The sequence below is a fragment of the Wolffia australiana genome, chromosome 2 (assembly GCF_029677425.1).
Source record: "Wolffia australiana isolate 7733 chromosome 2, ASM2967742v1".
Lineage (NCBI taxonomy): Eukaryota > Viridiplantae > Streptophyta > Magnoliopsida > Alismatales > Araceae > Wolffia > Wolffia australiana.
In genome coordinates, this window is record NC_135836.1 from 24,171,657 (window position 1) to 24,188,728 (window position 17,072).

The following is a 17,072-nucleotide window of genomic DNA, read 5'->3' on the forward strand; positions in this document are numbered from 1 at the left end:
AGTTTTCACTCTAAAAATTTCATATCCACTAGGAGATCGTTAGAGTTACATTACACGGATATATTCGGTCCTAATCAAACACCAAACTTAAAAGGCAACTTTTACTGCTTGGTTATAGTGGACAACTACTCTAGATATACTTGGGTACACTTCTTAGTTCATAAGAATGAATCATTTATAGTATTTAATAAATTCATGAATAATGTGCAAAATCAATTCGAGTTAAAGATTAAGATGTTTAGAAGCAATCATGGAGGAGAACTCAACAACAGATTCTTTAATGAATTCTGTGAAGAAAATGGAATCACTCATCAAGTTTCGGCACCAAGAACTCCACAACAAAACGGTGTGGTGGAAAGGAAAAATTAGATCTCTAATTGAGATGTCTAGAACCATGTTAGAGGAATATGGCATAGGATAATCCCTCTGGGCCGAAGCAGTAAATGCTGCTCGCAACTCTGGGCCGAAGCACCATAAATCAATAAGGTTGGTCCTCTCTCCAGTAATTATAAAAGTATCACACAAATGAGGTATTATACATACAAGTTAAATGATGATAAAAAGACTTTGTGAAAAGGTTGATTATATCCCCTTTACCTTATGTAACGCATTGTAACTTAGTGCTTCATGTGTTAATGACTCAACCGACTGATTGGCTTAAATAAATCCATCATTAATTAATCATTTTTATTAGATTTAGTTATTTAAATGTGTTACCAAGTTGACATTGCAGGTGTAATTCTCATGTCCACATGAAAATTGTCTCAGAGTTTCAATTGTAATCAAACATAACGGCAAGGTTAACAGGGTTCAAACTCCAAAAAACATTAATGTGCCTTTCTTAACCTTCTCTAGTTCTCTAGGCCACCAAAGAGTGTTTAAAAGCTTTCATATGTAACATTTATTTTAAAAGAAATGACAAAACTGGAAGTTGATACACAAGGTAAGCATTGGATCCAAATGGGCATTTCACATCCAATACATCAACCTTGCATTAGAGGGATTCATATCATTATATCAATTTAATAATGTACCAATATGTGGTACAAGCTAGTTCACTGATTTTTACTTTGTTTGTTCAGTGGTGTTCATGACTTTCTGGCTTTTATCCTCATCCATTGTAGTGATATGGGTGAAACTTCAACTAATAACCTAAATTGATATTCCTAATTGACATAGTCGCTAAGAAGCTAAACTTGATGATATATCAGTTTTTATGAATATGAAACTATCTTAAACTGATCATGCGCTTGAATATTCATCAAAGTCTAAATATCACATTTAGTATGACTGTTAAAAGTAGATGGGAGTTGACTATCATCATGATAGACTACTCGGGGGGTAAACAGACAAAAGCGAGTATAATAGATTAAGATACATGTCTAGAGTGTTGCATGCGTTGTACATCTCTTTCCCTGCAATGCTCGAGGGTAAACAGACAAAAGTGATCCGATGTGGACCAATCTGACATCTCCACGTCCAAGGACAATGTCTCCTCATTGAAGAACTAACAAAATGATATGAACAGCTTTATAGAAGGAAGGGAACGAGATGGGGGTCGGTGCGGAAGGGCAAGCCAGTGCGGGCCCCAAGTGCTCGGCAATTGGCTGCAGCCTGGAAAAATGTCCAAGACATCACATTAAAATTACACGAAAAATTGTCCTGTGGCTAGGGGCAGAGGCCCATTAATAAAATTATTATGCGTACCACACAAGCGGCAAATGGGAGCATCTTCTCTGCAGTCATCCCAGCGCACAATCCTACCCACGTGTGGAAAGTATATGTCATCATTCATACCACGCCCAGAAGAATAATCCAGCAAAAGAAACATATAGAGAGATAGATTGATGGACGTGATGCTCAAACGCGGATTGTATTGAATCAAATCAACTATTTCATTCTATATATTGGCCCTATTAAGCTTAGGTGATCAGGACCAATGGTCAGATCATGGACTGGATGGAGTGATCAGCCTTGCCGATCCCGAATGCTCAATCTGATTCAAAATTTGAACGATCAGATCCCATTCCTGAGCCCTAGTGTGAGAGAAATAAATAGAGAGAGGTTCAGGGGATGATGGATCAAAGCGTTCAGATCATATGGCCAATTGTCAATGAATCCAAACAGCAATCTTGTAATTCTTGACAAAGTGGGTGACTTTCGGGTTATATTCTCTTGACTTTTTGCCTCCTCTCATACTTATTGGTCTTATGCCAGACTGATAAGTACGTGAACGTGGCAAAAGGTCAGGCGATACAACCAAAAGTCCCTGCCTTAATCACCTTTATCGAATTGACATTGATCCGATCATTTCAATCGATCTGATTTGCATCAGATAGCCAATCCCTGATATATATATATATAGATATAGAAAGAAATTGATAGATAGAGAGATATGACCGTAAAGGATGCCGGCAATGAAGGCATCTCCAGCGCCAGTTGAGTCAACGAGCTCAGCAGGCGCAATCTTCTCAGCAGTGCCCACAATCATTCTCCCAGAGATGGAGCCCACGCCATCACAGGTCAACGTCATGTTCTGTTGGAAATTCCGTGCTAGAAAAATCAAGAAATAATTGCAAGGAATGAACAAGAGAAACATGATTATATTCTCGCGATGATTGATGGAAGATTGGAAAAGATGACCCCACTAATTTTTTTCATTAAAAATGCATGTTGATTAGAAAATTACAGTCTTGGCCACCAACCTCGGAGGAAATGCAAGTAGGCATCTGATTTTCCGTGTCGGCTTTCTCATTGAGTGTGGCCAGCAAGCTGTCTACATCTATCTTCTCTGTTTCCAAGGTCCCTAGAGAGAGAGAGCACATTACAAGACGATTTTTTATCGGGAGAAATTATTTATTCAAATAAAGATCAAACCCATAGAATTCTCAGCACTGAAAGAGTACACTTATAAACTGAGTGGAATTATTTTTCCAAATCCAGAACAATAATAATCCAATGTGATTGATAAAATGTGACCAATTAACAAACCAATAAATTAATATTTTCCATCTAAACACGGAACTTGGCAAATAAAATTTGAATAATTGAAAATTCAAATTATTCAGTAACATACGTGTGATTGAATTTATAGTAGAAGCCAACGGCTTAAACAACAATACAAAGTTGTTGAAAGATAGGTTTTTCACCTTCAGGGGCCCTCTCCAGCATGATGCACCCTCTCTCTCCAAGTGTCACGATCACAAACTTCATTCTAGGTAGTTTTAGAAGCATAGTAAGAAGCGCACGTGGAGTAGATGGAGCTTCCGTCCACTCCTGCGAATAAGTCCCCAATAGAATTTCAGCAGTACAATGGTCGTTCAATTGAATGTCTAAAATGCTTGATGACGACTTCTCACCAGTAAGTAATTCATTTTTAGGCATGATACTAACAGGCTGATGGTCAATCAGGTGCCAAAATAAACAAAAGTATAAATTGTTGGCTGACAGACTGTAGTCTGATTACGAGGCCTCAAGAACCTTGATTACGGGAATAAGAACCTTAATTTTTTAGGGGGGTAGAGGTAGAAATGCAACAAGAACCTTGATGTTCCCGTCTGAAAAGGGAGGAATTTTCAAGAGACTGCAAGCGAGAAAAGAGATGGAGATATTGATCTGGAGATGGGGAGGGGGGAGGGCAAGGACCGGCACATTGAGAGATTGGGATGCAGACGAAGGACATGCCAGAGGGAGAGGTGGGGGAACTGTAACTCAAGAGGGGGGTACAGATATTACCAAGGAGAAATTTCCGCAAAGTTAAAAGACAAAAATGCCCCCATTGGATTGAAAAGACTGCAGGATATCTTATTCAGTGTGAACCCCAAGACCTTGGTGCGGATTAGATGATATTGCATTTTAGATTCCGATAGAAAGAAGAATGATAAAGGCCTTCCCAATTCATATAAAAGGCCAAAATGCCTCACATCAACTTGAAGAAACGTGGAGGTCAAACTAAATCAAGTGGTTCCCTATAGAGAAGGTTGGGGGTAGACAGGTAGAGATTATCAACATTTCCTTGAAGGCAGTCACCAAGGCAACCGGCTGGAGAGCGGGAGGTTCCCTCCAGAGGAAGGCTTTACCCATTCAGTAAATCCTATTCATAGTATCACTCTATATTCATCCCGTCCAGCTTCTCCATTCTATCCCCACTGCTGTAACCCATCTCCCCACCTCGAATTTCCAGAATACTACAGGACAGCAGGATAGAAAAAAGAGAGACAGAAAATGCAGAAAGCCAAACTCACTCAATAAGAGAGAAATCAAAGAGAGGCCTGCAGTCGGGGAGGATGATCTAATAATAAAGCAACGACCCACTGAAAGACACATGAGAGTGACTGATAATGATGATGAAAGAAAATATTTTGCATGCCTGAGGGAAGTTCTCAGAGCAGACAACGTAGTTTGCTAGATTTAACAGATCATCCAAGCCTTCCCTCCTCCGTTCAGCATCAACTAGGATGGGGATATTCATTCGCGCTGCCTGCACTGATAACTTATAAATAATGGTCACCTCTAGGAACAAGTCAAGGGCAAAATAATCTTACTATATTTTGGATGGGATTTATAAGTTATTCTACACAGAAGAATAATTACAAGAGAAGACTGAAGGTGGTCATCACCTCATGGGCAACTACTATAGCTGTTTCATGCAATCTAACATCAAAATAGGCCAGCCTAGCTCCATCCAATGCAGATAAGAGCGTTGACTGGGGAAGGTCAGATGGTCGCATCTCTGGATAGCCTGGAGTATGAATACATGTGCGAGTTTTGCTGCAGAAAGAGATAAAACGAGATTAATCAAAGAGGGAAAAAGTAGGGAATGCAGTATAAGAATTTGAAAAAGACCCATACGTTTCATTATCGACAATTATATAAGTAAAAGGAGAATTTCCCTCTGGCGAAACCTGGAACATGAGAAAATAAAATAAGACGAAAACTAGAGAAATAAAATAACAAAATGGGATAAAATGCTCATTCTGAAGAAGAAACCCTCGTCCAAAACAGGGGTTCACAGAAACGAATTGCCAGGGATTCACAGAGATTTTCATCTTAATCAAAAAACAAAGCATAGCATTTCAAAATGACAAATGCCAAGAGAGATTACTAGACTGTAACGGCCTAATGGTGTTACTCAACCACTGAGTTAAAAGGGCTTAAAGCTAACTACATTATCAATTTTCCGTTATGAGTCTAACGTCTCTCCAGTTCCAATGGAAGCAACAGATAATATGAAGAAGAAAAAAGTATCGGATCAAAAATATTGGGGGCAAATATATTCCCATATAACTAAAACGATAACATAGGCAATTGAGCGAACATTTATCACCTCATAGCAAGGAAATGAATATTAACTAAATTTCCTGACGGTCGTCACAGCAGTAAAAATAGCGACGGCAAAATCTTAAATGTAGGAACTGAAAGTGGGAATTATTGGCAGAATATGAAGAATACCAGGAAGGAACATCGGCACTTACCACTGTATAAGAAGTGTCTACTCCATCTCTTTCAAGTTCTGACAGAGCGAAGGTTCCTTGGGCATCCTTTGCAATCTGAGAAAATAGAGGTATGAGATGAGTCGAAATTATAATTGCATTAAAAGTACTGTATAATGGGAATTTTTCCTTTTTAACATTACAAAATGGAGGATAGATTATAACTAAAAAATTGCAAATAAGAATTACAATGTCAGGTGATTACCTTAGATATCAGTCTGGGGGCCAGACCCAAGCGAGCCACACCAGTTAGAGTATTACCGACATTCCCCCCTCCTTGAATCTGCCATACCCATTTTAATTTTTCTCAAAACACATGAATACGGAGTTACATACACATAAAGAAACCCATCCCCATTTTTATGACTTAAGGGGAAGAAATCCTACATCTATAGAATAGATTCAGCTTTTACGCAACAGAAGACCAGATATCTGTTGATGAGTTGACAACCTTCAAACCGTTCATTGTAAATTAAAAAGGAGAACAGAGATATGTTGATGAATTTACTTGAATACTGAATTAAACTTTCCAACGGGGATAAATGTTGACGGGTTATTGGACAAGAGATTGAGGATCTCCAAAAGAAAAAGTAACCAACAAGGAAGGATTATAAAACTATAAGACAATGAAGAGTCTGTTCAATTTTGAGAGATCTCTTACGGACAGAGGATATAAACAAGGTGCATTGAAGACAAGGAGAGAGGAATATAACCAAGACGTTTAATAAACTCAAACTTCCAGCATAAAAGACAGTCTGAAGAGCTGAATATGATCCAAATCAAAATCTTTAAACTGGATAATATCTTTAGATGCCTATTATTGCCTTAATATGATTCATGTAGATGTTTATTCGAATTAAAATGACCATAATGATATGGTACAAAGATTGGAATGATTAAATATTTTTTTACGGTGATATTCTGATTTTGACGCATTTTCCCGTAGATTTTTTTTTAAAAAAGTTCCACAAGATCGTCACCTTTGAGCTTGTGCTCCGGATCTTGTCATCAGGCCGGGGAAAAGCCGCCACAGTTGCCAGATAATCGATGGTAATCCCACCACATCCTACCTGCCGGCATTCATCAGGGCGGTCAACTTTGATCGTGCAAAGACATCAGAGAGAGCAGAGGAACATACGATAATTCTTCGATCAGGGAGAGCTGGCAGCGGAGACGGGGTTGACATCTCTGACCGGCAATTGGACCCGGAGACACTCCAGCGGTGAATTCTTCGCCGAAAGCTTGGTTTCAAGGATGGGCGAGATCGGAGATGATCGCGAGAGGTCCAGATGAAATCCCCAGATGAGAGCGTTCCGCAATGAGGAGTGACAGAGGTGACAGCCATTGCCTGGAGAGATAAAGAGAGAAATTGATAGAGAGAGATATATATATGTAGAGAGATAGAGAGAGAGACATGGAAAGAAAGATGAGAGATACATACAGAAATAGAGAGATAGAGAGAGACACATAGAGAGAGAGAGATAGAGATATCAATCGAGAGAGAGAGATTGAGATATATACAGAGAGATAAAGAAAGATAGAGAGAAAGATACAGATATATACAGAGATATTCAGAAATAGAGAGATAGAGATAGCAATCGAGAGAGAGAGAGAGAGATTGAGATTTATACAGAGAGATAGAGAGAGAGAGAGAGAGACATAGAGAGAAAGAGACATATACAGAGATCTATCCAGAAATAGAGAGAGAGAGACACACATAGAGAGAGAGAGATTGAGATAACTAAGATAGGGAGTTAGAGATATATACAGATAGAGATAGAGAGAGGGATGCAGATAAATACAGAGAGATAGAAATATATATACGGCTATAGAGATCTATAAAGAGAGATAGAGATATACACAGAAAGATAGAGATATATACGGAGAGATAGTGATATATACAGAGAGATAGAGATATACAGAGAAAGATAGAGATATATACGGAGAGATAGAGATATATAGAGGGAGATAGAGAGAGAGAAGAGATAGAAATATATTGTAGAGATAGATTTATAGATAGAGAAAAAAATTAGAGAGATAGATTTATAGAGAGATAGAGACACATTAGAGAGATAGAGAGGGAAAGAGAAAGAGATATATTAGCGAGATAGATCTATAGAGAGAGAAATGTAGGGAGATAGTGACACATTAGAGAGATAGAGAGGGACAGAGAGAGAGATATATCAGCGAGATAGATTTATAGAGAGAGAGAGAGAGAAATATAGAGAGATAGATTTGTACAGAGATAGAGACACATTAGAGAGATAGAGAGGGAAAGAGAAAGAGATATATTAGCGAGATAGATCTATAGAGAGAGAAATGTAGGGAGATAGTGACACATTAGAGAGATAGAGAGGGACAGAGAGAGAGATATATCAGCGAGATAGATTTATAGAGAGAGAGAGAGAGAAATATAGAGAGATAGATTTGTACAGAGATAGAGACACATTAGAGAGATATATAGAGATCTATACAGAGAGAGAGAGATAGAGATATAATAGCGAGATAGATTTGTACAGAGATAGAGACACATTAGAGAGATATATAGAGATCTATACAGAGAGAGAGAGATAGAGATATAATAGCGAGATAGATTTGTACAGAGATAGAGACACATTAGAGAGATATATAGAGATCTATACAGAGAGAGAGAGAGATACATTAGGGAGAGAGAGTGATATATATAGATATTTAGAGAGAGAGAGAGAGATGGCCACGTAAGGGTGGGTTTGGATAATTGCCGCGTAGATAAATATTTGAAATTGTTTAATTCTAACGGTCCCCAGATAAGGGGCCGTTTCAAGATATTTGTGTAATATTTAAATCAGATTGATCAAGGGAATCTTTTATCACATATTCCCGGACCTGGAATCTAATAGATAGATCAGATTGTATTTTCAAGTTTAGGATCGAATTGGGTGAGCAACGATCATTTTTTCCATTAACATTAAACTCGATGATGGTGATCATGGTTGATTTTTTTATCAATGATCATGGTGGGTAAAATGATTGGGATTCCTACACCCTATTTAAATAGAATGAAATCCTTTTAGTAGGCCACCTAAGCCAAATATCGTGTACTTGCGACGAGATGGATAAAAATAACCCAATGAAGCCCAAAGCCAAAAATGAGACGTCTGTCTCGACATTATTAATTATTTCCTTCATGGGGTTATCTAAATATGTGTCCAGTTAGAAGATATTAGCCTATTAGAGCAAGGGTTTATAAAATGTTTATTGTCACCAATGCAGAGGACGAGAGGTCAACGGAGAGTCACCGCCATCTATGTTTTTAGTCTACTCTAAGACGACGATATAGATGTCAATTATGGGTCATCATTGCCTCTTTATGCTCTCACAATACATCTTGCTTGAATGACAAAAAGTCATGATAAAATCATTTTTCTTTGTATATTGCCAATATTACAAAGAACATTACAGTACCAATGACGATGATGAGATTTTGGATGACGACGATAATCATTGTAAAATAATAGCTTAATCCATTGGAAATATCAACTTTAGGACTTGAGTCGGTATGAAATATGTTATGATGATGTTGAGATGCCTTATCTGTAAAGTTAAAATATATTTAAATAGTTTGTTGCGAGATAATCAACTGTTTATTATATTAATTACACATCAAAATTAATACCCTATGTATATAAGAGTCATCTGTCAAATGGTGTACCATCCATCTCACCCTCTATCATGAAACACTGATGACACGTGGATAATTAGGTCAATTCTATGCAACTTCCTTTGTGTTATGCATTGAAATAATTATATATGTATGTATCAAGCTAATAATTAAATCTATTTTTAATGTGATATTCTTATTTGTGCAGATTTTTTTGGAATTTTATGAAATTTTATGACATCAATTTCTTAAAGAATTTATTTTATGAGTCAAAGTATATTTTGTATAATTTTTTGACATTATACTCAGGAAGATATTAATTTTTTAAGTCTGAATATATTTAGAATATTTTATGAATTAGGATTTATTTTACGGGGATTAACTATTATACTTCCAGGTTTAAATTCCCCCCCCCTCCGCCATATGTGGCCATTAAACTCGAGCGAATGAAAACCAATCAGGAGTTTTGGCAATGATTAGCGCAGATAATCGTTGCAAAAGCGTGCCAATATGACACCACAACTCTAGATGCCATAATGGCTAATCATTGATTGAAGCCTTTTTTGTTTTTTGATCAACAGGGGTTATGTGAACCAATAGAAAAAGGGATTTAAATCGCACTAAATACAATTCAAAGATCGAGAGAAGAAATAATGAACAAATCCAACTATATTGTCACATTACGTCCTTATACCTTTCATTCACGTCACCCATCTTTCACATCACTGTATCTTTGTCATCATACCATCATCGCACTTATGCGATTCATTCTTCCATGGCTTCTCTATCTACTCACTTTCTTATCGCATTATACTTCCCTTCTCTCCCTAACTCGTTCTTCTAATATCCTCATTATCATTATCTAATATAATCATCTTAATCAAATAAATAATTATCGCCTTCTCATCTAATATTTTCTTGTCTCTCGACCCCTTATTTTTAAATATATCTCATCACATCTTATTAATCACTATTTAAGTCATCTTAAACCTTAACTATCATTCCCTGTGGAGACTATCCGTACCCATCACTAACTTGATTTACTGAAGTGAGCCAATATTTATATTTTTATTGATTAAACTTGAAAGCACCAATGACAAATTGAAACCGTAATTTTGAGTTTATCAATTGGCACGGTTACAAACAATGAAGAGATAGGGGAATGCCATCCAACTTATAGTGACAATAGTCAACAAACCCTAACTAGAACGTCTAAAGTGACAGAGGATTGGGTATAGGCATATAACTTTTTGATCCATGATCAAATCTTTTTGATATATATCTAATCAGAAAATCATAGTCTCACCATACAATGTTTAGGGGCCAAGTTGTCCACATGAGCCTTGAATCGAATGATACAACCTTAGCTTACCCCAATTTGCAGCTGGTCAAAAAGTAGGTATTGGGCACATTTGGTTGATGTTCAAGCCTGACATTGATGTTGACCAATGTTGAATAAACTATGATGCCAGAGTCAATGTCAACAGAAATCAACATCACTGTCACTCATCCATAAATAAATAAAAATTTAGCACAATCATGTCAACAAGGATAGTAGACAATAATTTTGATTACACTCATTCATGTTATATTGTGCTTTACAGTTTAAGTTTAAAATAAGTGTGGATTCAAATTTGTTCATTACTTGTTTGTTTTGTCCCAAAACATAAACCCCAAGAACCATTTTCACCTTTCTAGGTTGGGTTGTCTCCCCTGACTTGGCCCAATTTCTCCCACACAGTAGTCTTTTACGTCCTATATTGTAAGATTAATATTTATGATTCAATATTTTCTCATCCATTGATATTATATCCTACTTTAAAACATCAAAATCCCTCAATTTCCCTCTTTCCATTTTCCAGAACCATTATCACAGTTGATATCATACATTTGTGCCACGTGTCAACCATCACGTCACATAAACAAGTCAACCATAGTGTTGATGACATCATTCATGTGCTCCCATCAACAGCCACATCATCATATAGTGAAACTATGGCTTCTAAGCTAATCACTCAACCACATCTTGTTTGAATTAATGAATACAAACCATATCCATTATTATTAATGTGTGATAAATTAAATTAAGTACAAAGATAGGTGAAATAATAAATAAGTTATGATGATGTCAAAATTCAATGATTACTTGTTTTTATACATGTATCTTAAACATTCGTGTGCATACGATATTCAAGAATGACATCAAAATATCCAGATGTAATATCCTTACTTACTCCCTGTTAATATTATAATGAATTTTGATCTTATAAATATTTATGAAAATACTAAGGAGAGATAGTGGGTTCTCTTTAGGGAAAGAGTCCACTGAATTGATATATACATATATATTTATATGACTCCTTACGCAGTTTTATACCCATTTATCAATCAGGTTCATTCATGTCACAATTGTGTCAATAGTCCTTGGACCTGAGGCACCAAGTACATCTAGTGGATAGGAAGTTGTGATTTGGCTATGACATATGAAAAAGACTACAACGCTAATTGTATTGTGAAGATGGGTTGATCTACCCTTGGTATAAGAGGAGACAGATTCAAAGAAGATGATGCCATGGAGTCATCATCCAAGGTAGTGTAAATATCATATATAAATTTTTTTATGATTTCCCTATGCATCACTCCCAATAATGATGACCAAAAATTTAGTAGTTCACTAAATATTGAAAATTGATGGAATGAGGGATATACTACTTTTACTATGAGGAAAAGTGATCTGAAGTAGGGAGGAAGAGAGGGAGGAAAAGAAACAGAGAGAAATAAGGCGAGAGGGCCACAAAGATAGATGAGGGATATAGAGAACAAGAGCAGTACAGTTGAGGGGAAGGAGCAATGGGGAGAAAGGGAGAGAGAAAATGAGAGGGAGAGGGAGATGAAGAAAGAAGGATCAAGAGAATGAGAGAGGTAGGTACGGTGGGTTGGAACGGAGTGAGTGAGGAAGACATTATAGGAGTGTGGATCAACAGGGTTTGAAGGAATGTGTGTTAGATAAAGATAGATGTATAGATAGATAGATAGATAGATAGAGATAGAGATAGAGATAGAGATAGAGAGAGAGATATAGTAAAAAAATAGATATAGAAAAATAACTATATCAGAGAGGGTGAGAGAGTGAGGGAGACATAACTTCGGATCGGGGCAAATGAAAGTTGGAACTGCAATGAGAATTTAAGTGCATTATAAAAAGACAAAATTGAATCTTAATTTAATTGAACTTTTGATACAAGAGACTCATGAAGTCTAGATATCTAGTTATTTTGTTTAAGTAGTTAACTTTTTTCTTCTAAGAAATTGATATAATTTAGTATTAGTTTTTATTACGACTTTAGAAAAATTAGGAATAGATCAGTACTTGACTATGGTATGAAAAAAATATGTTTTTTTATTTAGAATAAGAGTTAACATTAAACTATAAAAACTCAATTAAATTATGTAAACTGGTTCTTAAAGTGCTGAATTTGAAGAGTCTAAAACAAATTAATACATAATATGTGTATAAAATATATTTGATCAAGGAAACAATTATAAATCAATCGAGAGTGAAAATAGCAAATATAGTGGTTAATCTTTTCTTGTGATACTGACATGGATTTACAAAATTTACTTAAAACATGCAAAATTATATTTTTAGTAATACAAGTTCTATCTCCGAAAATGTATAACATGTTCACATCAGACAAATATGCATGTAATAACATACATAATATTATTTTCTGTTAATAGTAATGTATGTGGAATCCTATTACTCAATTACTGCAAATATAAAGTATGTGCTTATGAAATAACTGCTTTACTACTTCATTATAATATTTGAATATTGAAGTCCATTTTTATAATTATGATATTAAATAGACAGAAATATATGGATGTTATTTTAATTGAACTTTATTGGTCAATGTAATGAACATTGAATTTTAATATTCTAGAAATCAATAACTATGTAATTTCTATGAAAAGTGAAAATCTATCATGTTTTATTGATAACATGTTTGACTATAATTTAAGAATCTTATTCTTCTTGTCTCTCTCTATCACCCTCTATTACCTTACATTATTTTCTTTGATTGATAACTTTAGAAAAATTTAAAAAATATGGACAGATCCTGCTCAACCTGACACTACATGTCATGTGGCTAAACCTGTGGGGGCTGAATTCACAATTTAATAGTAAGTCAGCCCTGATACTTGTGCAGCGAATCAAGCAGCCTTCATTAGTGCAACAGAAGTCTTTGAATATATCGTAATTAGAATACTATGTAGTGGGGTCAGTCCTTTTAGAGAACACAAAATGTAGTATATTGCTGAGAGAATTAAAAAACTTGACTACACCTAGATGCATGCCAGCCCACACTAGATAATATGCTCCTTGGTTTTCACAACAGCAGTGGCAGGAAGGCACCGTGTCTAACCTGCCTAGTTGTCTCCCCCAACATGTGGATGGAATGTTGATTCTATTGTGCCACTCTAACAACCCCCTACACTCGAGATCAGTGCTGGTGGGTAAACCGTGCCCCTACATGTCATTCAAAAAGGATACACTATGATGTATTTTCTTGATTTGACGCCCTATTTGCAGCATCTAATAAACTTATAAAATTATTAATAAAATTAAGATAATTATACTAGATAGTAGATAGTCATAATTAAATAATTCAAAGAATGAGAGAGAACAATAAGGGAGTGCCGTTAGCAAGACACGAGAGTAAATAGATAGGCCAATGTAAGGAAAAGAACTAGTCATGTAAGGGGGATGAAGGGTGAGATGACAAAGATATTGTGGTGTGAAACGGATAAGATGTGGCATAAGGGTGTAAAAACATAATGTGATAGTCAAACAAGACGGTGAAATGGTTGCGATGTGGGACCATCCAGGAGACGCCACGACGGGACGATGTCAGCCTCGCCGGGCTGCTCGCGCCGATGCTCGCCACCCAGGGTTTGAGTACCCCGCGTAAGCATCCTATGTTTTACTTGTTTGTTTTGTGTTTTTGTTCTCGGATTTCATGGACTGGGCCGGTGTTGGGCCTTGTCCTTGTCCTTTTCTTTATTTTCAGTTTTTATTTTTCAATTGTAAGGAGAGGCCGAACCACGTCTCGCGACGGTTCGTCCTCCCCCCACGTTCGCTTGGCACCTATCCTCACTATGTAAGGGGATAGCATGCCCAAGTGGAAAGTTGAGTCATTTGTTGAAGGAAAATCCAACTTGTGTCTCCACCTATCGTAGAGAGTAGAGCGTAGAGAGGTTTCGCTAACCTCGCCCACGTCGAGATCACTCCGTGGATAGAGCCCGCGGCGTCACGTCAAGATCACTCCATGACGACGTGTCCAATCATTTCGTCGAGATCACTCCGGAACGAGTAAAGATTCAAGAAGTCGACGCCGCCTGGATCTGAAGGGTCCTTCGTCAAGATCACTCCGAAGGTGCCAGAGGTTCGAGAATCGTCGCCAACGCCCTCCTTCCACGGGATACCCAGAATCCCACCAAGGGAGCCTCCAAGAACGTTCAAGAAACCCATCTTCTTGAAGGTTTCTTGGGTAGTTACAGTTCAAGAAACCCATTCTTGGGCTCAAGATTTCCTCCGCCACCGTCAGCTCCACCCCGCCAACGCTCCGCCGCCGTCGTCTCCGCCTCCAGCCACTCGTCCGCCGCATGCACCTCCGCCCGCACGCCGTCCAGCCCACTTGCCCGCCGCGTCCGCCACCCCGTTGCCAGCCGCGCGCGCGCGCGCGCGCCGCGCCGCTGGTGCGCTCGCCAACCCGCGCGCCGCCGCGCTGCGTATCGCGCGTGGTCACCCACGCCCGTGCGCCCGTGTGCCCGTCTGCGCCCGCGCGCGCGCTGCGCCTTGCTCACGCGCCGCCGCTTGCGAGCCGCGTTCGCGAGCGCGCCGCCTGCCTGCGCGCCCGCCTCGCCGCGCGCCAGCTCGCGCCTGCTCGCCCGCCGCGCCGCATGCCACGTGGTCGCCCGTGCCCACGCGCCCATCTGCGTCCGCGCGCCGCGCGCCCGCACCCCGCGCTCGCCCGTGCCCGCGTGCCACCGCTACGCGCCCGCGAGAGGTCTCAGCTCTGCTCTCCCTGCTCTCGCCGTCTGCCAGCTCCTCGTCCGCTCGTCCAGACCCATTGCCCGCCGCCGGTCCATTCCTCGACATTGATTTGAACGCGTCTTCGCTATGGACTATCGCCAAAACCAGGTACCCATTCGTCTCCCCTCCATCTATTCCCAGTATTATTACCTGTTACAGTCTTGTCTCCCGCTATCTCGTCCGATGCCGATTTTCACTGTCTTGTTGATAGGATAGCCACCTCGTCGAGTGAAAGGTCTTTTCTTGTGGTAGAAGGTTAGACGTTGACTCTGGACGCTGAACATCCTTGGGCCGTAAAACGCCCCTCATTCCTTAGACGTCTAGTTGGTCCTAAGGGTCATTGGGAGTCTAACTTGGGATCAATATCTCCTATTGATTGACGTCGATTTTCCTCTCTTTCGTGGACGACTTCTAGCGCTCATCCGTGGTTTTCTTAATCAGCATACATTTCATTGAAATTACGCACCTTTTCTCTGTCTCCTGTGACGTAATACGAGCCGATCGATTCGGGCTGACACCGTATTACATCAGGTTGCCTCTTCTCACATACTCAATACACCAAAAACAAGCTTGATGGATTTAAGAAACTCACTAGCTTTCAATCAACCCTCAAATGTAGGAAACACGTTTAAGGATGAATTTTACAAAGATCCATGCCTCAATTTATAGATTGGGGGTTGGGGGTGACTAAAAAGAGGGAGTGACGACCAAGAAGCCCTCTACATTTCAGCTCAATCAGCTTTTGGGATCGTCAAATATCAATGTTTGAAGTTTGATAAATCTTGGTCAACCATTTTTCTCTCTTCTCATCTTTGGCGCTATCGCTTCCTTGTTTTCCATTGGATTTTAAAATCATAAATATTCCTTTCTTTCATGATCAGTGTGAATCCCTCGTCTTTCGTGGATTCCAACTCCAAGAGCACCTCTCTTTTCTTTTTCTTTTATACTAAATGATACGCATACACATGTCACTTGTGTTAGAAAAGACAGAATTTTCAATTATTACACAATCAGGCTATGCATTTCCACGTGCCATGGCAATAGCATTTAACTTTATAACCTATGGGGGTGTTGCACGTTAGGGCCACAAGTAACTACGACATAATTGACTTTATTATTATTTCCTTTCCCAGTCTTCGCATCACATGAATTGCAACTTAAATCTGTGCCTTTTTTATTGGTCCACGTCACTTGCAGATCTTAAAAAATGAGAAGTCAGCCAATGATTGGCCATTATGGCATTAGGAGTTGTGCTAATCACTGGCAAAATATGTGATTGGTTTTCCTTTGAAAAATTGAATGGTGACACGAGGCAGGGCCCAATTTTAAGACCAAAATGTATTAATTAATCCATATAAAATACCAAGTCATGAAAATATAAAAATATATATTCTGACTTAAAAAAATTAATATCTCAATGAATATAAGTTAACAATTATTGAAAAAATATATTCTGAATCAGAAAATTAATTTCTTAAAGAATATGATGTTGGAAAATCCATAAAACTACCAATAAATTCAAAACAATCAGAATTTCACTCTAAAAATATATTTAACCATTTTAAGCTTGATAACACATATGTAACTATTTTAATGCATAAAACAAGTAAGTCGCATAGAATTAACCTGTTTATTTGCTTGTTATCAACCACTATTGCCTGGTCAGCTTGTGCTTCACGCAAAGACCAGCACCAACTCCATGTAAGCCATTGCCTACGAACTGGGTGCACTTATAATGCAATGTTGGTTTCTCTCACCACCAAGAGTGCGTGTTGCATTTCTGTTCTTGTGAGATTGATATCAAGATGCCCTGTTTGTGTGGTATGCTCCCTGGAGTGCACCT

At 38.4% G+C, this 17,072-nt stretch overlaps 1 protein-coding gene across 3 annotated transcripts; it reads right to left on the bottom strand.

Annotated features, from left to right (window-relative positions):
* Positions 1 to 1,342: 1,342 nt before the first annotated feature.
* LOC144700186 (pfkB-like carbohydrate kinase family protein) lies at positions 1,343 to 6,865 on the bottom strand. 3 transcript variants are annotated; one of them, XM_078571616.1, is made up of 12 exons: positions 6,631 to 6,865; positions 6,473 to 6,562; positions 5,698 to 5,775; positions 5,475 to 5,549; positions 4,852 to 4,904; positions 4,620 to 4,770; positions 4,370 to 4,480; positions 3,150 to 3,276; positions 2,706 to 2,806; positions 2,401 to 2,536; positions 1,708 to 1,760; positions 1,343 to 1,614 (listed from the first exon to the last, which is right to left on the bottom strand). In XM_078571616.1, the coding sequence occupies exons 1-12, from the start codon at positions 6,835 to 6,837 to the stop codon at positions 1,531 to 1,533; spliced, it is 1,266 nt and encodes a 421-aa protein (XP_078427742.1). In that variant the 5' UTR covers positions 6,838 to 6,865; the 3' UTR covers positions 1,343 to 1,530. The 3 variants fall into 3 exon arrangements, 2 of the variants coding, with proteins under 2 accessions (XP_078427742.1, XP_078427743.1); XM_078571617.1 differs by lacking the exon at positions 4,370 to 4,480; XR_013580679.1 differs by lacking the exon at positions 1,343 to 1,614 and having other exon boundaries at positions 1,746 to 1,760; positions 2,401 to 2,553.
* Between the last annotated feature and the right edge of the window lie 10,207 nt (positions 6,866 to 17,072).